Source organism: Somniosus microcephalus, chromosome 4, assembly GCF_052327205.1.
Source record: "Somniosus microcephalus isolate GS21.2 chromosome 4, FLI_Smic_1.0, whole genome shotgun sequence".
Classification (NCBI taxonomy): Eukaryota; Metazoa; Chordata; class Chondrichthyes; order Squaliformes; family Somniosidae; genus Somniosus; species Somniosus microcephalus.
The window spans coordinates 15538457-15562436 of record NC_140990.1 but is presented as its reverse complement, the minus strand read 5'-3'; the positions used below and the strand labels follow the sequence as shown (position 1 = coordinate 15562436).

General features: G+C 54.4%; 1 protein-coding gene across 1 annotated transcript in view; it reads right to left on the bottom strand.

The window, feature by feature from the left end:
* LOC147118343 (zinc finger homeobox protein 2-like) overlaps positions 1-18125 on the bottom strand; it is a 39482-nt gene extending 21357 nt beyond the window's left edge. Inside the window, exon 1 of the mRNA XM_085983888.1 lies at positions 17598-18125. Coding sequence (XP_085840014.1) covers positions 17598-18125 — 528 coding nt within the window. The remainder of the gene's footprint in view (positions 1-17597) is intronic.
* Positions 18126-23980: the final 5855 nt, after the last annotated feature.

Sequence of the window (23980 nt, the reverse complement as noted above, 5' to 3'; positions counted from 1 at the left end):
GCAGAGAGCGAGGCAGAGGGAGCGAGGCAGAGGGAGCGAGGCAGAGGGAGCGAGGCAGAGGGAGCGAGGCAGAGAGAGCGAGGCAGAAAGCGCGAGGCAGAGGGAGCGAGGCAGAGAGAGCGAGGCAGAGAGAGCGAGGCAGAGAGAGCGAGGCAGAGGGAGCGAGGCAGAGAGAGCGAGGCAGAGAGAGCGAGGCAGAGAGAGCGAGGCAGAGAGAGCGAGGCAGAGAGCGAGGCAGAGGGAGCGAGGCAGAGAGAGCGAGGCAGAGGGAGCGAGGCAGAGGGAGCGAGGCAGAGAGAGCAAGGCAGAGAGCGAGGCAGAGGGCGCGAGGCAGAGAGAGCGAGGCAGAGAGCGAGGCAGAGGGAGCGAGGCAGAGAGAGCGAGGCAGAGAGAGCGAGGCAGAGAGAGCGAGGCAGAGGGAGCGAGGCAGAGGGAGCGAGGCAGAGAGAGCGAGGCAGAGAGAGCGAGGCAGAGGGCGCGAGGCAGAGAGAGCGAGGCAGAGGGAGCGAGGCAGAGGGAGCGAGGCAGAGGGAGCGAGGCAGAGGGAGCGAGGCAGAGGGAGCGAGGCAGAGGGAGAGAGGCAGAAAGCGCGAGGCAGAGGGAGCGAGGCAGAGAGCGAGGCAGAGGGAGCGAGGCAGAAAGCGCGAGGCAGAGGGAGCGAGGCAGAGAGCGAGGCAGAGGGAGCGAGGCAGAGAGAGCGAGGCAGAAAGCGCGAGGCAGAGGGAGCGAGGCAGAGAGAGCGAGGCAGAGAGAGCGAGGCAGAGAGCGAGGCAGAGGGAGCGAGGCAGAGGGAGCGAGGCAGAGGGAGCGAGGCAGAGGGAGCGAGGCAGAGGGAGCGAGGCAGAGAGAGCGAGGCAGAAAGCGCGAGGCAGAGGGAGCGAGGCAGAGAGAGCGAGGCAGAGAGAGCGAGGCAGAGAGAGCGAGGCAGAGGGAGCGAGGCAGAGAGAGCGAGGCAGAGAGAGCGAGGCAGAGAGAGCGAGGCAGAGAGAGCGAGGCAGAGGGAACGAGGCAGAGGGAGCGAGGCAGGGGGAGCGAGACAGAGAGAGCGAGGCAGGGGGAGCGAGGCAGAGAGAGCGAGGCAGAGAGCGAGGCAGAGGGCGCGAGGCAGAGAGAGCGAGGCAGAGAGAGCGAGGCAGAGAGAGCGAGGCAGAGAGAGCAAGGCAGAGAGAGCAAGGCAGAGAGAGCAAGGCAGAGAGCGAGGCAGAGGGAGCGAGGCAGAGAGAGCGAGGCAGAGAGCGAGGCAGAGGGCGCGAGGCAGAGAGAGCGAGGCAGAGGGCGCGAGGCAGAGAGAGCGAGGCAGAGGGCGCGAGGCAGAGAGAGCGAGGCAGAGGGAGCGAGGCAGGGGGAGCGAGGCAGGGGGAGCGAGGCAGGGGGAGCGAGTCAGGGGGAGCGAGGCAGAGGGAGCGAGGCAGAGAGAGCGAGACAGAGAGAGCGAGGCAGAGAGAGCGAGACAGAGGGAGCGAGGCAGAGGGAGCGAGGCAGGGGGAGCGAGGTAGGGGGAGCGAGGCAGGGGGAGCGAGGCAGGGGGAGCGAGGCGGAGGGAGCGAGGCGGAGAGAGCGAGACGGAGAGAGCGAGGCGGAGAGAGCGAGGCGGAGGGAGCGAGGCGGAGGGAGCGAGGCGGAGAGAGCGAGGCGGAGAGAGCGAGGCGGAGAGAGCGAGGCGGAGGGAGCAAGGCGGAGGGAGCGAGGCGGAGGGAGCGAGGCGGAGGGAGAGAGGCGGAGGGAGCGAGGCAGGGGGAGCGAGGCAGGGGGAGCGAGGCGGAGGGAGCGAGGCGGAGAGAGCGAGGCAGAGAGAGCGAGGCAGAGAGAGCGAGGCAGAGGGAGCGAGGCAGAGGGAGCGAGGCAGGGGGAGCGAGGCGGGGGGAGCGAGGCGGAGGGAGCGAGGCGGAGAGAGCGAGACGGAGAGAGCGAGGCGGAGAGAGCGAGGCGGAGGGAGCGAGGCGGAGGGAGCGAGGCGGAGAGAGCGAGGCGGAGAGAGCGAGGCGGAGGGAGCGAGGCGGAGGGAGCGCTGCGGAGGGAGCGAGGCGGAGGGAGCGAGGCGGAGGGAGAGAGGCGGAGGGAGCGAGGCGGAGGGAGCGAGGCGGAGGGAGCGAGGCGGAGGGCGCGAGGCGGAGGGCGCGAGGCAGAGGGCGCGAGGCAGAGGGCGCGAGGCAGAGGGCGCGAGGCAGAGAGAGCGAGGCAGAGAGAGCGAGGCAGAGAGAGCGAGGCAGAGAGCGCGAGGCAGAGAGCGCGAGGCAGAGAGCGAGGCGGAGGGAGCGAGTCGGAGAGAGCGAGGCGGAGAGAGCGAGGCCGAGAGAGCGAGGCGGAGAGAGCGAGGCGGAGAGAGCGAGGCGGATAGAGCGAGGCGGATAGAGCGAGGCAGAGGGAGCGAGGCAGAGGGAGCGAGGCAGAGGGAGCGAGGCAGAGGGAGCGAGGCACAGGGAGCGAGGCACAGGGAGCGAGGCAGAGGGAGCGAGGCAGAGGGAGCGAGGCAGAGGGAGCGAGGCAGAGAGAGCGAGGCAGAGGGAGCGAGGCAGAGGGAGCGAGACAGAGAGCACGAGGCAGAGGGAGCGAGACAGAGGGAGCGAGACACAGAGAGCGAGACACAGAGAGCGAGACAGAGAGAGCGAGACACAGAGAGCGAGACAGAGAGAGCGAGACAGAGAGAGCGAGACACAGAGAGCGAGACACAGAGAGCGAGACACAGAGAGAGCGAGGCACAGAGAGAGCGAGGCACAGAGAGCGAGACAGAGAGAGCGAGACAGAGAGAGCGAGACAGAGAGAGCGAGACAGAGAGAGCGACAGAGAGAGCGAGACAGAGAGAGCGAGACACAGAGAGCGAGACACAGAGAGCGAGACACAGAGAGCGAGGCAGAGGGAGCGAGGCAGAGGGAGCGAGGCAGAGGGAGCGAGGCAGAGGGAGCGAGGCAGAGGGAGCGAGACAGAGGGAGCGAGGCAGAGAGAGCCAGGCAGAGAGAGCCAGGCAAAGGGAGCCAGGGAGAGGGAGCGAGGCAGAGAGAGCGAGGCAGAGAGAGCCAGGCAGAGAGAGCCAGGCAGAGAGAGCGAGGCAGAGAGAGCGAGGCAGAGAGAGCCAGGCAGAGAGAGCCAGGCAGAGAGAGCCAGGCAGAGAGAGCCAGGCAGAGAGAGCGAGGCAGAGGGAGCGAGGCAGAGAGCGAGACAGAGAGCGAGACAGAGAGCGAGACAGAGAGCGAGACAGAGGGAGTGAGGCAGAGCGAAGCAGAGAGAGCGAGGCAGAGGGAGCGAGGCAGAGGGAGCGAGGCAGAGGGAGCGAGGCAGAGGGAGCGAGACAGAGGGAGCGAGACAGAGGGAGCGAGACAGAGGGAGCGAGACACAGAGAGCGAGACACAGAGAGCGAGACACAGAGAGCGAGACACAGAGAGCGAGACAGAGAGAGCGAGACACAGAGAGCGAGACACAGAGAGCGAGACACAGAGAGCGAGACACAGAGAGCGAGACAGAGGGAGCGAGACACAGAGAGCGAGACACAGAGAGCGAGACACAGAGAGCGAGACAGAGAGAGCGAGACAGAGGGAGCGAGACAGAGGGAGCGAGACAGAGGGAGCGAGACAGAGGGAGCGAGACAGAGGGAGCGAGACAGAGAGCGCGAGACAGAGGGAGCGAGACAGAGGGAGCGAGACAGAGGGAGCGAGGCAGAGGGAGCGAGGCAGAGAGAGCGCGAGGCAGAGAGCGCGAGGCAGACGGAGCGATGCAGAGGGAGCGATGCAGAGGGAGCGATGCAGAGGGAGCGATGCAGCGGGCGCAAGGCAGAGGCTGGGCCCTGACAATAAACCTCCAAAAAACCGAAGTCCTCGTGTTCCAACAAAGATCCAGACATCAGGGACCCAAAATAAATCTCACACTAGGAACAACTAAAATCGAACAAACCACTAACTACACATACTTGGGCATAAAAATCAGCTCTACGGGAAATTTCAAACTGGCTGTGAATGAACTGAAAGGGAAAGCAAGGGCTTTCTACGCCATTAAAAGATCAATCCAAATAGAAATCCCAATTAGCATTTGGCTCAAAATTTTCAAATCAGTAATTGAACCAATTGCACTCTATGGCAGTGAGGTGTGGGGACCGCTAACACAACAAGAATTTGCAAAATGGGACAAACACCCAATTAAGATCCTACATGCAGAATTCTGTAAAAGTATCCTCCGGACTCAAAGGAAAACCGTAAACAATGCATGCAGGGCAGAACTAGGCCAATTTCCACTAATAATTACTATCCAAAAAAGAGCCACCAAATTTTGGAAACACCTAAAAATGAGCAACCCCCACTGCTATCATTACGAAGCCTTGAAATGCCAAGAGAGGACCATAAAGAATAACTCCCTCAGTCAACTAGTCCTGGGACTCAGTGAAGCAACCACTAACACTACTAACAATAACCAGCCCCAGGACAGTGACATCGTAGCAGAGAGAATTCGACCCAACACAACTGTCACTAAACAAAAGGAAAAATACCTGTCATATTGGGCAGAAACAACAAAAACCCAAAGCAAACTCAATTGCTACTTGGCCCTAAACAGACAATACAACATGGCTGAGTACCTGACCATGGTAAAGGATAACAAACTGAGAAAAACCTTGACAAGGTACAGATTTAGCGAACATAGCCTAGCGATCAAAAAAGGCAGACACAGGCAGACCAGGCTGCCAAGAGAGGACAGGATATGCTCTCACTGCAGTCAGGGAGTAGTGGAGACAGAGATGCACTTCCTCACAGCCTGTGGAAAGTATCAGGGCATCAGGGAGAATTTCTACCAAGAATTCTCACAAATATGCCCTGAATTCAGAAATCTGAATGACGACCAAAAACTCCCATACCTACTGGGGGAGGAGAGAAGCTGTGTAACACTGGCGGCACACTATGTCACAGCTTGCCATGAACAGAGGGACAACCAGTAAACCTAAGAAAAGAGTATATATAAATAATGCGAATGTATATTTATACACTCAGGGATATACCTGTTTATACACTGTATGAATAGAACTGCGTTTATGTGTTCAACCATGAATGTATTTTCATGCTTTGGCAAAATAAGATGTACCTTATCATGCCAATAAAGCGATGTGAATTGAATTGAATTGAATTGGGAGCGAGGCAGAGGGAGCGAGGCGGAGGGAGCGAGGCGGAGGGAGCTAGGCGGAGGGAGCGAGGCGGAGGGAGCGAGGCAGAGGGAGCGAGGCAGAGGGAGCGAGGCAGAGGGAGCGAGGCAGAGGGAGCGAGGCAGAGGGCGCGAGGCAGAGGGAGCGAGGCAGAGGGAGCGAGGCAGAGGGAGCGAGGCAGAGAGAGCGAGGCAGAGAGCGCGAGGCAGAGAGCGCGAGGCAGAGAGAGCACGGCAGAGGGGGCGAGGCAGAGGGGGCGAGGCAGAGGGGGCGAGGCAGAGGGGGCGAGGCAGAGGGGGCGAGGCAGAGGGGGCGAGGCAGAGGGAGCGAGGCAGAGGGAGCGAGACGGAGAGCGAGACAGAGAGAGCGAGGCAGAGAGCGCGAGGCAGAGAGGGCGAGGCAGAGAGGGCGAGGCAGAGAGGGCGAGGCAGAGAGGGCGAGGCAGAGGGAGCGAGGCAGAGGGAGCGAGGCAGAGGGGGCGAGGCAGAGGGGGCGAGGCAGAGAGAGCGAGGCAGAGGGAGCGAGACAGAGAGAGCGAGGCAGAGGGAGCGAGGCAGAGGGAGCGAGGCAGAGAGAGCGAGGCAGAGGGAGCGAGGCAGAGGGAGCGAGGCAGAGGGAGCGAGGCAGAGGGAGCGAGGCAGAGGGAGCGAGGCAGAGGGAGCGAGGCAGAGGGAGCGAGGCAGAGAGAGCGAGGCAGAGGGAGCGAGGCAGAGGGAGCGAGGCAGAGGGAGCGAGGCAGAGGGAGCGAGGCAGAGGGAGCGAGGCAGAGGGAGCGAGGCAGAGAGCGAGGCAGAGGGAGCGAGGCAGAGGGAGCGAGGCAGAGAGAGCGAGGCAGAGGGAGCGAAGCAGAGGGAGCGAGGCAGAGGGAGCGAGGCAGAGAGAGCGAGGCAGAGGGAGCGAGACAGAGGGAGCGAGGCAGAGGGAGCGAGGCAGAGAGAGCGAGGCAGAGAGAGCGAGGCAGAGGGAGCGAGGCAGAGGGAGCGAGGCAGAGGGAGCGAGGCAGAGGGAGCGAGGCAGAGAGAGCGAGGCAGAGGGAGCGAGACAGAGGGAGCGAAGCAGAGGGAGCGAGGCAGAGAGAGCGAGGCAGAGGGAGCGAGGCAGAGGGAGCGAGGCAGAGGGAGCGAGGCAGAGAGAGCGAGGCAGAGGGAGCGAGACAGAGGGAGCGAGGCAGAGAGAGCGAGGCAGAGGGAGCGAGGCAGAGGGAGCGAGGCAGAGGGAGCGAGGCAGAGAGAGCGAGGCAGAGGGAGCGAGGCAGAGGGAGCGAGACAGAGGGAGCGAGGCAGAGGGGGCGAGGTAGAGGGAGCGAGACAGAGGGAGCGAGACAGAGGGAGCGAGGCAGAGGGAGCGAAGCAGAGGGAGCGAGGCAGAGAGAGCGAGGCAGAGGGAGCGAGGCAGAGGGAGCGAGGCAGAGGGAGCGAGGCAGAGAGAGCGAGGCAGAGGGAGCGAGACAGAGGGGGCGAGGCAGAGGGAGCGAGACAGAGGGAGCGAGACAGAGGGAGCGAGACAGAGAGAGCGAGGCAGAGGGAGCGAGGCAGAGGGGGCGAGGCAGAGGGAGCGAGGCAGAGGGGGCGAGGCAGAGGGGGCGAGGCAGAGGGGGCGAGGCAGAGGGGGCGAGGCAGAGGGGGCGAGGCAGAGAGAGCGAGGCAGAGGGAGCGAGGCAGAGGGAGCGAGGCAGAGAGCGCGAGGCAGAGGGAGCGAGGCAGGGGGAGCGAGGCAGAGGGAGCGAGGCAGAGGGAGCGAGGCAGAGGGAGCGAGGCTGAGGGAGCGAGGCAGAGGGAGCGAGGCAGAGGGAGCGAGGCAGAGGGAGCGAGGCAGAGAGAGCGAGGCAGAGGGAGCGAGGCAGAGAGAGCGAGGCAGAGGGAGCGAGGCAGAGGGAGCGAGGCAGAGGGAGCGAGGCAGAGAGAGCGAGGCAGAGAGAGCGAGGCAGAGAGAGCGAGGCAGAGAGAGCGAGGCAGAGGGAGCGAGGCAGAGGGAGCGAGGCAGAGGGAGCGAGGCAGAGAGAGCGAGGCAGAGGGAGCGAGACAGAGGGGGCGAGGCAGAGGGAGCGAGGCAGAGAGAGCGAGGCAGGGGGAGCGAGGCAGCGGGAGCGAGGCAGGGGGAGCGAGGCAGGGGGAGCGAGGCAGAGGGGGCGAGGCAGAGGGGGCGAGGCAGAGGGAGCGAGGCAGAGGGGGCGAGGCAGAGGGGGCGAGGCAGAGGGAGCGAGGCAGAGGGGGCGAGGCAGAGGGGGCGAGGCAGAGGGGCCGAGGCAGAGAGAGCGAGGCAGAGGGAGCGAGGCAGAGGGAGCGAGGCAGAGGGAGCGAGGCAGGGGGAGCGAGGCAGGGGGAGCGAGGCAGAGGGAGCGAGGCAGAGAGAGCGAGGCAGAGGGAGCGAGGCAGAGGGAGCGAGGCAGAGGGAGCGAGGCAGAGGGAGCGAGGCAGAGGGAGCGAGGCAGAGAGAGCGAGGCAGAGGGAGCGAGGCAGAGGGAGCGAGGCAGAGAGAGCGAGGCAGAGAGAGCGAGGCAGAGGGAGCGAGACAGAGGGGGCGAGGCAGAGAGAGCGAGGCAGGGGGAGCGAGGCAGAGGGAGCGAGGCAGAGGGAGAGGGAGCGAGGCAGAGAGAGCGAGACGGAGGGAGCGAGACAGAGAGAGCGAGGCAGAGGGAGCGAGGCAGGGGGAGCGAGGCAGAGGGAGAGGGAGCGAGGCAGAGAGAGCGAGGCAGAGAGGGCGAGGCAGAGGGGGCGAGGCAGAGGGAGCGAGGCAGAGGGAGCGAGGCAGAGGGAGCGAGGCAGAGGGAGCGAGGCAGAGGGAGCGAGGCAGAGGGAGCGAGACAGAGAGAGCGAGGCAGAGAGAGCGAGGCAGAGGGAGCGAGGCAGAGGGAGCGAGGCAGAGGGAGCGAGGCCGAGGGAGCGAGGCGGGGGGAGCGAGGCCGAGGGAGCGAGGCCGAGGGAGCGAGGCCGAGGGAGCGAGGCAGAGGGAGCGAGGCAGAGGGAGCGAGACAGAGAGAGCGAGGCAGAGAGAGCGAGGCAGAGAGAGCGAGGCAGAGGGAGCGAGGCAGAGGGAGCGAGGCAGAGGGAGCGAGGCAGAGGGAGCGAGGCCGAGGGAGCGAGGCGGGGGGAGCGAGGCCGAGGGAGCGAGGCCGAGGGAGCGAGGCCGAGGGAGCGAGGCAGAGGGAGCGAGGCAGAGAGAGCGAGGCAGCGGGACCGAGGCAGCGGGAGCGAGGCAGAGGGAGCGAGGCAGAGGGGGCGAGGCAGAGGGGGCGAGGCAGAGGGAGCCTCGTGGGTTATTACCTGAGCCACGAGCGAATATGGCTAGGATAAATAAAATTAAAGAGTTAAATGCGTGGCTCAAAGACTGGTGTGGGAGAAATGGGTTTTGCTTCTTGGGACACTGGCACCAGTACTGGGACAGGAGGGAGCTGTTCCGTTGGGACGGACTCCACTTGGCCAGTGCTGGGACTAGAGTCCTGGCGAATCATATAACTAGGGCTGTAGAGAGGGCTTTAAACTAATTAGTGGGGGGGAGGTTTCTGGAGAGCAAATAATAGAAATGACAACAGAGAAGGTCATAGACTTAGGTAGCAGTGGGGGAATTAAAAAACAGAATGTGTCAGGAAGGGACAGAAGGTATGGAGCAAAAAGTAAAGTACTAAAAAGGGAAAAAACAGGAACTAAGTGTCACAAAACATATTTGAAAGTTCTTTATCTGAATGCACGTAGCATTCGTAACAAAATGAATGAGTTAACGGCACAAATAACGACATATGGGTATGATCTTGTGGCCATTACAGAAACATGGCTGCAGGGTGACCATGACTGGGAATTAAACATACCAGGTTATTTAACAATCAGGAAGGACAGGCAGGAAGGGAGAGGAGGTGGGGTGGCTTTGTTAATAAAGGAAGGAATCACTATAATACAGAGAAATGATACTGGGTCAAAGGAGCAGGATAGTGAAACAGTTTGGGTGGAGATAAGGAATAATAAGGGGAAAAAAACACTAGTGGTTGTAGTCTATAGGCCTCCGAACAGTTGCAACTCTGTTGGACGGAGTATTAATCAGGAAATAGTTGAGGCTTGTAATAAGGGAACAGCTATAATTATGGGGGATTTTAATTATCATATTAACTGGACAAATCAAATTGGGCAGAGCAGCCTTGAGGATGAGTTCATTGAGTGTATTAGGGATGGGTTTCTTGAGCAGTATGTAACTGAACCGACCAGGGGGCAAGCAACCTTAGATTTGGTCCTGTGTAATGAGACAGGATTAATTAAAAATGTCCGAGTAAAGGATCCCCTTGGAATGAGTGACCATAACATGGTTGAGTTCCATATTCAATTAGAGGGTGAGAAGGTTGGATCTCAAACAAGCGTGCTGAGCTTGAATAAAGGAGGCTATGAAGGTATGAGAGCGGAATTGATTAGAGTGGACTGGGAAAATAGATTAAAGGGTAAGACGGTACATGATCAGTGGTGTACATTTAAGGAGTTATTTTACAACTTCCAAAAAAAATATATTCCACTGAGGGAAAAAGGGTGTAAAAGAAAAGATAGCCATCCGTGGCTAAGTAAAGTAATTAAGGATAGTATCCGACTAAAAACAAGGGCATATAAGGTAGCCAAATCTAGTGGGAGGATGGAAGATTGGGAAGTCTTTAAAAGACAGCAAAAAATAACTAAAAGATTGATTAAGAAAGGGAAGATAGATTATGAAAGTAAATTAGCAAAAAATATAAAAACAGACAGTAAAAGTTTCTAAAGTTATATAAAAAGAAAAAGGGTGGCTAAAGTAAATGTTGGTCTCTTAGAGGATGAGACCGGGAAATTAATGGTGGGAAACATGGAGATGGCAAAAACACTGAACAATTATTTTGTATCACTCTTTACAGTAGAGGACACCAAGAATATCCCAACACTGGACAAACAGGGGGCTCTAGGGGGGGAGGAACTAAATACGATTAAAATCACTAAGGAAGTGGTACTTGGTAAAATAATGGGACTCAAGGCGGATAAATCCCCTGGACCTGATGGCTTGCATCCCAGGGTCTTGAGGGAAGTAGCGGTAGGGATTGTGGATGCATTGGTAATAATTTTCCAAAACTCCCTGGACTCGGCAAAGGTCCCGGCAGATTGGAAAACTGCTAATGTAACACCCTTATTTAAAAAGGGTAGAAGGCAGAAGGCTGGAAACTATAGGCCTGTTAGCCTAACATCAGTGGTTGGTAAAATGTTAGAGTCCATTATTAAGGAGACAGTAACGGGACATTTGGATAAACATAATTTAATAGGACAAACTCAGCATGGTTTCATGAAGGGGAAGTCATGTTTAACAAATTTGCTGGAGTTTTTTGAGGAAGTAACATACAGGGTGGATAAAGGGGAACCAGTGGACGTAGTGTATTTAGACTTCCAAAAGGTATTTGACAAGGTGCCACACAAAAGATTATTGCTCAAGATAAAAAATCACAGGATTGGGGGTAATATTCTGGCGTGGGTGGAGGATTGGCTCTCTAACAGAAAGCAGAGAGTTGGGATAAATGGTTCGTTCTCAGTTTGGCAATCAGTAACTAGTGGTGTTCCGCAGGGGTCAGTGCTGGGTCCCCAACTCTTTACAATCTATATTAACGATTTGGAGGAGGGGACCGAGTGTAACATATCAAAGTTTGCAGATGATACAAAGATGGGACGGAAAGTAGTGAGTGAGGAGGACATAAAAAACCTGCAAAGGGACATAGACAGGCTAAGTAAGTGGGCAGAGATTTGGCAGATGGAATACAATACTGGAAAGTGTGAGGTTATGCACTTTGGCAGGAAAAATCATAGAGCAAGTTATTATCTTAATGGCAAGAAACTGGAAAGTACTGTAGTACAAAGGGATCTGGGGGTCCTGGTGCACGAAACTCAAAAAGTTAGTATGCAGCTGCAGCAAGTGATCAAGAAGGCCAATGGAATGTTGGCTTTTATTGCTAGGGGGTTGGAATATAAAAACAGGGAGGTATTGCTGCAGTTGTACAAGGTATTGGTGAGACCGCACCTGGAATAATGCATACAGTTTTGGTGTCCATACTTAAGAAAAGACATACTTGCTCTCGAGTCAGTACAAAGAAGGTTCACTCGGTTAATCCCGGGGATGAGGGGGTGGTCATATGAGGAGAGGTTGAGTAGATTGGGACTCTACTCATTGGAGTTCAGAAGAATGAGAGGCGATCTTATTGAAACATATAAGATTGTGAAGGGGCTTGATCGGGTGGATGCGGTGAGGATGTTCCCAATGATGGGTGAAACTAGAACTAGGGGGCATAATCTTAAAATAAGGGGCTGCTCTTTCAAAACTGAGATGAGGAGAAACTTCTTCACTCAGAGGGTGGTAGGTTTGTGGAATTTGCTGCCCCAGAAAGCTGTGGAAGCTACATCATTAAATAAATTTAAAACAGAAATAGATAGTTTCCTAGAAGTAAAGGGAATTAAGGGTTACGGGGAGCGGGCAGGAAATTGGACATGAGTCTAGGTTCGGAATGGTCATGGCCCTGTGGGTAGTGGAGTGGGCCCAGGGGCCGTGTAGCCTGGTTCTGCTCCTACTGTGTTCTAATTCTGTGTTCGGTTTCAGGAGATGGTTTTATTCCTGTTCCTGGCTGAGGTGGAGATCGCCTTTACAGAAGGTAAGTACTGTAGAAAATATAGGGACAGCGTGATCTCCTGGAAGAGTTTCGATCGCCTAGATGGGTCGGAGAGGAATTTCCCAGATTTTTTTCTCCCAAATTGGGAGCACGGTGGCATAGTGGTTAGCACTGTTGCCTCACAGCGCCAGGGACCCGGGTTCGAATCCGGCCTCGGGTGACTGTCTGTGTGGAGTTTGCACATTCTCCCCGTGTTTGCGTGGGTTTCCTCCGGGTGCTCCGGTTTCCTCCCACAGTCCAAAGATGTGCGGGTTAGGTTGATTGGCCATGATAAATTGACCCTTAGTGTTAGGGGGATTAAATACATGGGGTTACGGGGATAGGGTGGGATATGTGTTGGTGTAGGAATTACGGGGATCGGGTGGGATATGTGTCGGTGCAGGCTCGATGGGCCGAAATGGCCTCTATCTGCACTGTGGGGTTTCTGTGAATCTGTGAAAATTGGCCATTGGGTCTTTATCTGGTTTTTCGCCTCTCCCGGGAGATCACATGGGTTCGGGTGGATGCAGAGTGATAGAAGACTTGAGGTTAGGATCAGATCAGCCATGATCTTATTGAATGGTGGAGCAGGCTCGAGGGGCTGATTGGCCTACTCCTGCTCCTATTTCTTATATTCTTATGTTCTTGAGACAGAGATAGCGAGGCAGAGAGCGCGAGGCAGAGGGAGCGAGGCCGAGGGAGCGAGGCAGAGAGCGCGAGGCAGAGGGAGCGAGGCAGAGGGAGCGAGGCAGAGGGAGCGAGGCCGAGAGAGCGAGGCAGAGGGAGCGAGGCAGAGGGAGCGAGGCAGAGAGCGCGAGGCAGAGGGAGCGAGGCAGAGGGAGCGAGGCAGAGAGAGCGAGGCAGAGGGAGCGAGGCAGAGGGAGCGAGGCAGAGAGCGCGAGGCAGAGGGAGCGAGGCAGAGGGAGCGAGGCAGAGGGAGCGAGGCAGAGGGAGCGAGGCAGAGGGAGCGAGACAGAGCGAGCGAGACAGAGCGAGCGAGACAGAGCGAGCGAGAGCGAGACAGAGAGACAGACAGAGAGAGCGAGAGACAGAGAGAGCGAGAGAGAGAGCGAGAGAGAGAGCGAGAGAGAGAGAGACAGAGAGAGAGACAGAGAGAGACAAAGAGAGCGAGAGAGACAGAGAGAGAGGCAGAGAGAGACAGAGAGAGAGCGAGCGAGACGGAGCGAGCGAGACGGAGAGAGCGAGACGGAGAGAGCGAGACGGAGAGAGCGAGAGCGAGACAGAGAGAGAGAGAGCGAGACAGAGAGAGAGAGAGCGAGACAGAGAGAGAGAGAGAGAGACAGAGAGAGCGAGACAGAGAGAGAGAGAGAGACAGAGACACAGAGAGAGACAGGGAGAGAGACAGAGAGAGAGAGAGAGAGAGAGAGACAGAGAGAGAGAGAGACAGAGAGAGAGAGACAGAGAGAGAGAGACAGGGAGGTGGCATTTGGTTCAACATTTTCAAATCAGTAATTGAACCAATTGCACTCTATGGCAGTGAGGTGTGGGGACCGCTAACACAACAAGAATTTGCAAAATCGGACAAACACCCAATTGAGATCCTACATGCAGAATTCTGTAAAAGTATCCTCCGGACTCAGAGGAAAACCGCAAACAATGCATGTGGGGCAGAACTAGGCCAATATCAACTGCTAATTAATATCCAAAAAAGAGCCACCAAATTTTGGAAACACCTATAAATGAGCAACCCCCACTGCTATCATTACGAAGCCCTGAAATGCCAAGAGAGGATCATAAAGAAGAGTCCCCTCAGTCAACTAGTCCTGGGACTCAGTGAAATAACTACTAACACTACTAATAATAACCAGCCCCAGGACAGTGACATCGTAGCACAGAGAATTCGACCCAACACAATTGTCACTAAACAAAAGGAAAAATATCTGACATATTGGACAGAAACAACAAAAGCCCAAAACAAACTCGATTGCTATTTGGCCCTAAACAGACAATACAACATGGCTGAATACCTGACCACGGTAAAAGATAGCAAATTGAGAAAAACCTTGACTATGTACAGAGATAATGAGCATAGCCTGGCCATCGAAAAAGGCAGACACAGGCAGACCTGGCTGCCCAGAGAGGACAGGATATGCTCTCACTGCAGTCAGGGAGTGGTGGAGACAGAGATGCACTTCCTCACAGCTTGTGGAAAATATCAGGGCATCAGGGAGAATTTCTACCCAAAATTCACAAAAATATGCCCTGAATTCAAAAATTTGAATGACGACCAAAAACTCCCATACCTCTTAGGGGAACAGAGAAATTGTGTAACCTTTGCAGCAAACTATGTTACAGCTTGCCATAAGCAGAGAGACAACCATTAAATCTAAGAAAAGAGTATATACATATTGGATAGATCTGCGTTTTTGTGTTCAACCATAAATGGGTTTTTTCGGTGCTTTGGCAACATAAGATGTACCTTGTCATGCCAATAAAGCAATTTGAATTGAATTGAATTGAGAGAGAGAGCGAGACAGAGAGAGCGAGACAGAGAGCGAGACAGAGAGAGCGAGACAGAGAGCGAGCGAGACAGAGCGAGCGAGACAGAGCGAGCGAGACAGAGAGTGGTACAGAATGGGAGAGACAGAGAGTGATACAGAATGGGAGAGACAGAGAGTGATACAGAATGGGAGAGACAGAGAATGATACAGAATGAGAGAGACAGAGAGTGATACAGAATGGGAGAGACAGAGAGTGATACAGAATGGGAGAGACAGAGAGTGATACAGAATGGGAGAGACAGAGAGTGATACAGAATGGGAGAGACAGAGAGTGATACAGAATGAGAGAGACAGAGAGTGATACAGAATGGGAGAGACAGAGAGTGATACAGAATGACAGAGACAGAGAGTGATACAGAATGGGAGAGACAGAGAGTGATACAGAATGGGAGAGACAGAGAGTGATACAGAATGAGAGACAGAGAGTGATACAGAATGGGAGAGACAGAGAGTGATACAGAATGGGAGAGACAGAGAGTGATACAGAATGGGAGAGACAGAGAGTGATACAGAATGGGAGAGACAGAGAGTGATACAGAATGGGAGAGACAGAGAGTGATACAGAATGGGAGAGACAGAGTGATACAGAATGGGAGAGACAGAGAGTGATACAGAATGAGAGAGACAGAGAGTGATACAGAATGGGAGAGACAGAGAGTGATACAGAATGGGAGAGACAGAGAGTGATACAGAATGGGAGAGACAGAGAGTGATACAGAATGGGAGAGACAGAGAGTGATACAGAATGGGAGACAGAGAGTGATACAGAATGAGAGAGACAGAGAGTGATACAGAATGGGAGAGACAGTGATACAGAATGGGAGAGACAGAGAGTGATACAGAATGGGAGAGACAGAGAGTGACACAGAATGAGAGAGACAGAGAGTGATACAGAATGAGAGACAGAGAGTGATACAGAATGGGAGAGACAGAGAGTGATACAGAATGGGAGAGACAGAGAGTGATACAGAATGAGAGACAGAGAGTGATACAGAATGGGAGAGACAGAGAGTGATACAGAATGGGAGAGACAGAGAGTGATACAGAATGGGAGAGACAGAGAGTGATACAGAATGGGAGAGAGTGATACAGAATGGGAGAGACAGAGAGTGATACAGAATGAGAGACAGAGAGTGATACAGAATGAGAGAGACAGAGAGTGATACAGAATGAGAGAGGCAGAGAGTGATACAGAATGAGAGACAGAGAGTGATACAGAATGAGAGAGACAGAGAGTGATACAGAATGGGAGAGACAGAGAGTGATACAGAATGAGAGACAGAGAGTGATACAGAATGGGAGAGACAGAGAGTGATACAGAATGGGAGAGACAGAGAGTGATACAGAATGGGAGAGACAGAGAGTGATACAGAATGAGAGACAGAGAGTGATACAGAATGAGAGAGACAGAGAGTGATACAGAATGGGAGAGACAGAGAGTGATACAGAATGGGAGAGACAGAGAATGATACAGAATGAGAGACAGAGAGTGATACAGAATGGGAGAGACACGAGAGTGATACAGAATGAGAGAGACAGAGAGTGATACAGAATGAGAGACAGAGAGTGATACAGAATGAGAGACAGAGATTGATACAGAATGGGAGACAGAGAGTGATACAGAATGGGAGAGACAGAGAGTGATACAGAATGGGAGAGACAGAGAGTGATACAGAATGAGAGAGACAGAGAGTGATACAGAATGGGAGAGACAGAGAGTGATACAGAATGGGAGAGACAGAGACTGATACAGAATGAGAGACAGAGAGTGATACAGAATGGGAGAGACAGAGAGTCATACAGAATGAGAGAGACAGAGAGTGATACAGAATGAGAGACAGAGAGTGATACAGAATGGGAGAGACAGAGAGTGATACAGAATGAGAGAGACAGAGAGTGATACAGAATGGGAGAGACAGAGAGTGATACAGAATGAGAGACAGAGAGTGATACAGAATGGGAGACAGAGAGTGATACAGAATGGGAGAGACAGAGAGTGATACAGAATGAGAGACAGAGAGTGATACAGAATGGGAGAGACAGAGAGTGATACAGAATGAGAGAGACAGAGAGTGATACAGAATGGGAGAGACAGAGAGTGATACAGAATGAGAGACAGAGAGTGATACAGAATGGGAGACAGAGAGTGACACAGAATGGGAGAGACAGAGAGTGATACAGAATGAGAGAGACAGAGAGTGACACAGAATGGGAGAGACAGAGAGTGATACAGAATGGGAGAGACAGAGAGTGATACAGAATGGGAGAGACAGAGAGTGATACAGGGAGAGACAGAGAGTGATACAGAATGAGAGAGACAGAGAGTGATACAGAATGGGAGAGACAGAGACTGATACAGAATGGGAGAGACAGAGAGTGATACAGAATGGGAGAGACAGAGAGTGATACAGAATGAGAGAGACAGAGAGTGATACAGAATGGGAGAGACAGAGAGTGATACAGAACGGGAGAGACAGAGAGTGATACAGAATGGGAGAGACAGAGAGTGATACAGAATGAGAGACAGAGAGTGATACAGAATGAGAGAGACAGAGAGTGATACAGAATGAGAGAGACAGAGAGTGATACAGAATGGGAGAGACAGAGAGTGATACAGAATGAGAGAGACAGAGAGTGATACAGAATGGGAGAGACAGAGAGTGATACAGAATGAGAGAGACAGAGAGTGATACAGAATGGGAGAGACAGAGTGTGATACAGAATGAGAGAGACAGAGAGTGACACAGAATGAGAGACAGAGAGTGATACAGAATGAGAGAGACAGAGAGTGATACCGAATGAGAGAGACAGAGAGTGATACAGAATGGGAGAGACAGAGAGTGATACAGAATGGGAGAGACAGAGAGTGATACAGAATGAGAGACAGAGAGTGATACAGAATGGGAGAGACAGAGAGTGATACAGAATGAGAGAGACAGAGAGTGATACAGAATGAGAGAGACAGAGAGTGACACAGAATGAGAGAGACAGAGAGTTATACAGAATGAGAGACAGAGAGTGATACAGAATGGGAGAGACAGAGAGTGATACAGAATGGGAGAGACAGAGAGTGATACAGAATGGGAGAGACAGAGAGTGATACAGAATGAGAGACAGAGAGTGATACAGAATGGGAGAGACAGAGAGTGATACAGAATGGGAGAGACAGAGAGTGATACAGAATGAGAGAGAGAGAGAGTGATACAGAATGAGAGATACAGAGCGAGAGAAAGAGAGAGTGAGACGCTTTGGGACGACCCGATGGTGTGATAGTCTCGGTATGAGTGCGAGCCCTGCCTTGAGCGGCGGCCAGGTCCAGGGGACGTACCTTGTAGACCTTGAGGTTCTCCTGGTGGGACTGCCCGGCGGCGTGCAGGCGAAGCTGGTCCCGGCTGTTGGTCTCGAAGTGGCAGAGGTTGCAGCGCAGGTGGACGGGGTTGGCGGGGTTGAGGGCGGCCAGGCGAAGCTCGGCCCCGGGACCCCCCTGCCGGAGGTGGGCCGCCAGCTGGTATTTCTGGCCGTGCTTGTCGGTCTTGAGGTGGAGCTGGAAGTTGGCTTTGAGCTGGGTGCCATAGGAGCAGAGCTTGCAGCGGTGGAGGTCGCCGGAGACCTCCCTCCACTCGGCCTCGGGCAGGTGCCTCACCGCGCCGGCGTGGTGGTGCAGCCCCTCCAGGCTGTCCGTGCCGTACAGCCGGCAGATCATGCACTGGAAGAGCTTGGTGCGGAGGTCGTCGATGGCCAGCGAGCTCTCCTCTTCTTCCTCCTCCTCCTCCTCCTCCTCCTCCTCCTCCTCCTCCAACTCTTCCTCCTCCTCCTCCTCCACCGGGATTCTGCCTCCGCTCTCGCCAATCGTCATGTCCGCTGGGAGGCCGTCGAAACCTGGAGCGGAAAAATTAAAAGACCCCCCCCGTCCCCGTAGCATATGTTCAGGGTGATGTCAATAATAAGTAACAGCCAACAAAGTACTCTTGAAGTGCTGTAACGTAGGGAAACGTACCAGCCGATTTGCATACTGCAAGCAGCAATCAGATGAATGACATAGTAATCTGCTTTTTTGCGATTTTGGTTAAGGGATAAATATTGGCCGCAGCTGCTCGTCTTCAAATTAGTACAAGGGGATCCCTTACGTCCACCTGAAAGGGCAGATGAGGCAAACATATCAAAGTTTGCAGATGATACTAAGATGGGAGGGAAAGTAGTGAGTGAGGAGGACATAAAAAACCTGCAAGGGGACATAGACAGGCTAAGTAAGTGGGCAGAGATTTGGCAGATGGAATACAATACTGGAAAGTGTGAGGTTATGCACTTTGGCAGGAAAAATCGTAGAGCAAGTTATTATCTTAATGGCAAGAAACTGGAAAGTACTGAAGTACAAAGGGATCTGGGGGTCCTGGTGCACGAAACTCAAAAGGTTAGTATGCAGGTGCAGCAAGTGATTAAGAAGGCCAATGGAATGTTGGCTTTCATTGCTAGGGGGATAGAATATAAAAATAGGGAGGTATTGCTTCAGTTGTACAAGGTATTGGTGAGACCGCACCTGGAATACTGCATACAGTTTTGGTGTCCATACTTAAGAAAGGACATACTTGCTCTCGAGTCAGTACAAAGAAGGTTCACTCGGTTAATCCCGGGGATGAGGGGATGGACATATGAGGAGAGGTTGAGTAGATTGGGACTCTACTCATTGGAGTTCAGAAGAATGAGAGGCGATCTTATTGAAACATATAAGATTGTGAAGGGGTTGGATCGGGTGGATGCGGGGAAGATGTTCCCGATGATGGGTGAAACTAGAACTAGGGGGCATAGTCTTAGAATAAGGGGCTGCTCTTTCAAAACTGAGATGAGGAGGAACTACTTCACTCAGAGGGTGGTAGGTCCATGGAATATGCTGCCCCAAAAAACTGTAGAAGCTACATCATTACATAAATTTAAAACAGAAATAGACAGTTTCCTAGAAGTAAAGGGAATTAAGGGTTACGGGGAGCGGGCAGGAATTTGGACATGAGTCTAGGTTCGGATCGGTCATGGCCCTGTGGGTAGCGGAGCGGGCCCAGGGGCCGTGTAGCCTGATCCTGCTCCTATTTCGTGTGTCTAATTCTGTTAGATGCAGGAGATGGTTCTGTGATAGTAGATTGGCGGTTAGGATCAGATCAGCCATGATCTTATTGAATGGCGGAGCAGGCTCGAGGGGCCGATTGGCCTACTCCTGCTCCTATTTATGTTCTTATGTCTCATCTGAAAGACAGCACCTCCGACAGTGCGGCGCTCCCTCAGCCTAGCTTTTGTGCTCAAGTCTCTGGAGTGGGACTTGAACCCACAACCTTCTGATTCAGAGGCGAGAGAGAGAGAGAGTGCTACCCACCGAGCCACGGCTGATGCTAGGACAGGTGCGTCAAGAGGGTTGTTCAAAGAGTTCGGCTTTCAGAAGCGCCTTAAAGGAGGAAAGAGAGGCGGAGAGCTTTGGGGAGGGTACGTTGCCGCCACCTCTCGCGACCCCCAACACTGCCTCTGATTTGTCACGCTGCTTGTCCGGCATTCAGTCCTGGATGGAGCAGAAATTTCCTTTGTCTTCGGTCCCCGTCACGAATTCTGTTCCCTAGCCACCGACTCCATCACTAGCCATTTTCCGAGGCTGAAACAAACTATTCAGCAAGGTCCCACCAAAGGCATCGAGATATCTAATCATCATCCTACTTAGGCATCACGGTGTCAGGCATCGAACTCCATTACCCGACAGTCATGGCTCAGTGGGTAGGGCTCTCCTCCCACAGGATCCGAAGGTCGAGGGTTCGAGTCCCACTCCATGGGTCACGAGCCCTGTAATCCAGGGCCGATACTCCTGGTTACCAGTAAATGAAGGAGAGCTGCACTGTCGGAGGGGCAGTACTGAGGGAGTGCAGCACTGTCGGAGGGGCAGTACTGAGGGAGCGCTGCACTGTCGGAGGGGCAGTACTGAGGGAGTGCAGCACTGTCGGAGGGGCAGTACTGAGGGAGCGCTGCACTGTCGGAGGGGCAGTACTGAGGGAGCGCTGCACTGTCGGAGGGGCAGTACTGAGGGAGTGCTGCACTGTCGGAGGGGCAGTACTGAGGGAGCGCCGCACTGTCGGAGGGGCAGTACTGAGGGAGTGCAGCACTGTCGGAGGAACAGTACTGAGGGAGCGCAGCACTGTCGGAGGGGCAGTACTGAGGGAGTGCAGCACTGTCGGAGGGGCAGTACTGAGGGAGTGCAGCACTGTCAGAGGGGCAGTACTGAGGGAGTGCAGCACTGTCGGAGGGGCAGTACTGAGGGAGCGCTGCACCGTCGGAGGGGCAGTACTGAGGGAGCGCAGCACTGTCGGAGGGGCAGTACTGAGGGAGTGCCGCACTGTCGGAGGGGCAGTACTGAGGGAGCGCTGCACTGTCGGAGGGGCAGTACTGAGGGAGCGCTGCACTGTTGGAGGGACAGTACTGAGGGAGCGCTGCACTGTCGGAGCGGCAGTACTGAGGGAGCGCTGCACTGTCGGAGGGGCAGTACTGAGGGAGCGCTGCACTGTCGGAGGGGCAGTACTGAGGGAGCGCTGCACTGTCGGAGGGGCAGTACTGAGCGAGAGCTGCACTGTCGGAGGGGTAGTACTGAGGGAGCGCCGCACTGTCGGAGGGGCAGTACTGAGGGAGCGCTGCACTGTCGGAGGGGCAGTACTGAGGGAGCGCTGCACTGTCGGAGGGGCAGTACTGAGCGAGAGCTGCACTGTCGGAGGGGTAGTACTGAGGGAGCGCCGCACTGTCGGAGGGGCAGTACTGAGGGAGCGCTGCACTGTCGGAGGGGCAGTACTGAGGGAGCGCTGCACTGTCGGAGGGGCAGTACTGAGGGAGAGCTGCACTGTCGGAGGGGCAGTACTGAGGGAGCGCGGCACTGTCGGAGCGGGCAGTACTGAAGGAGCGCAGCACTGTCGGAGCGGGCAGTACTGAGGGCGCGCTGCACTGTCGGAGGGGCAGTACTGAGGGAGTGCTGCACTGTCGGAGGGGCAGTACTGAGGGAGCGCGGCACTGTCGGAGCGGGCAGTACTGAAGGAGCGCAGCACTGTCGGAGCGGGCAGTACTGAGGGAGCGCTGCACTGTCGGAGGGGCAGTACTGAGAGAGAGCTGCTCTGTCGGAGGGTCAGTACTGAAGGAGCGCCGCACTGTCGGAGGGACAGTACTGAGGGAGCGCTGCACTGTCGGAGGGGCAGTACTGAGGGGGCGCTGCACTGTCGGAAGGGCAGTACTGAGGGAGCGCTGCACTGTCGGAGGGGCAGTACTGAGGGAGCGCTGCACTGTCGGAGGGGCAGTACTGAGGGAGTGCTGCACTGTCGGAGGTGCCTACTTTCGGGATGAGACATTAAACCGAGGGTCCCATCTGCCCTCTCAGGTGGGACGTAAAAGATCCCACGGCCGCTATTGGAAGAAGAGTAGGGGTGGAGCTCTGCCTGGTGTGCTGGGGCCCAATGTCTTTTAAAAAAAATCATCTCATTGCTGTTTGTGGATCTTGCTGTACGCAAATTGGTTGCTGCGTTTCGCACATTACAATAGTGACTACACTTCGAAAAGTACTTCCTGGGCTCTAATGCGCCTTGGTCTTCGTAGTTAATTCTCGCTACACTGTGGTTCTTATTTCCCAATTATTCGACTCTTCCACTGCTCCGCTTCCCAGGACTAACTCCCGGGTATCTGTTATTCTGTCTATAAACCCCGCGAACACCTCGATTAGATTCCAGTCTGCAACTCACTCCCGGGTATCTGTTATTCTATATATAAACCCCCCGAACCCCTCGATTAGACTCCAGCCTGCAACTCACTCCCGGGTATCTGTTATTCTATATATAAACCCCCCGAACCCCTCGATTAGATTCCAGCCTGTGACTCACTCCCGGGTATCTGTTATTCTATATATAAACCCCCCGAACCCCTCGATTAGACTCCAGCCTGTAACTCACTCCCGGGTATCTGTTATTCTATATATAAACCCCCCGAACCCCTCGATTAGATTCCAGTCTGCAACTCACTCCCGGGTATCTGTTATTCTATATATAAACCCCCCGAACCCCTCGATTAGATTCCAGTCTGCAACTCACTCCCGGGTATCTGTTATTCTAGATATAAACTCCCCGAACCCCCCGATTAGATTCCAGCCTGTAACTCACTCCCGGGTATCTGTTATTCTATATATAAACCCCCCGAACCCCTCGATTAGATTCCAGTCTGCAACTCACTCCCGGCTATCTGTTATTCTAGATATAAACCCCCCGAACCCCTCGATTAGATTCCAGCCTGTAACTCACTCCCGGGTATCTGTTATTCTATATATAACCCCCCCGAACCCCTCGATTAGATTCCAGTCTGTAACTCTCTCCCGGGTATCTGTTATTCCATATATAAACCCCCCGAACCCCTCGATTAGATACCAGTCTGTAACTCTCTCCTGGGTATCTGTTATTCTATATATAAAACCCCGCGAACACCTCGATTAGATTCCAGTCTGCAACTCACTCCCGGGTATCTGTTATTCTCTATATAAACCCCCCGAACCCCTCGATTAGATTCCAGTCTGCAACTCACTCCCGGGTATCTGTTATTCTACAGATAAACCCCCCGAACCCCACGATTAGATTCCAGCCTGTAACTCTCTCCCGGGTATCTGTTATTCTATATATAAAACCCCCGAACCCCTCGATTAGATTCCAGCCTGTAACTCACTCCCGGGTATCTGTTATTCTAAATATAAAACCCCCGAACCCCTCGATTAGATTCCAGCCTGTAACTCACTCCCGGGTATCTGTTATTCTATATATAAACCCCCGAATCGCTCGATTAGATTCCAGCCTGTAACTCACACCCGGGTATCTGTTATTCTACATATAAACCCCCGAACCCCTCGATTAGATTCCAGCCTGTAACTCACTCCCGGGTATCTGTTATTCTACATATAAACCCCCGAATCCCTCGATTAGATTCCAGCCTGTAACTCACTCCCGGGTATCTGTTATTCTACATATAAACCCCCGAATCCCTCGATTAGATTCCAGCCTGTAACTCACTCCCGGGTATCTGTTATTCTACATATAAACCCCCGAATCCCTCGATTAGATTCCAGCCTGTAACTCACTCCCGGGTATCTGTTATTCTATATATAAACTCCCCGAACCCCTCGATTAGATTCCAGCCTGTAACTCTCTCCCGGGTATCTGTTATTCTATATATAAACCCCCGAATCCCTCGATTAGATTCCAGCCTGTAACTCTCTCCCGGGTATCTGTTATTCTACATATAAACCTCCCGAACCCCTCAATTAGATTCCAGCCAGTAACCCACTCCTGGGTATCTGTTATTCTGCATATAAACCTCCCGAACCCCTCGATTAGATTCCAGCCTGTAACTCACTCCCGGGTATCTGTTATTCTATATATAAACCCCCCGAACCCCTCGATTAGATTCCAGTCTGCAACTCACTCCCGGGTATCTGTTATTCTATATATAAACCCCCCGAACCCCTCGATTAGATTCCAGTCTGTAACTCTCTCCCGGGTATCTGTTATTATTCTATATATAAACCCCCCGAACACCTCGGTTAGATTCCAGCCTGTAACTCTCTCCCGGGTATCTGTTATTCTATATATAAACCCCCCGAACCCCTCGATTAGATTCCAGCCTGTAACTCTCTCCCCTGGGGGTGATTTTCCTGAATATTGACCGGGT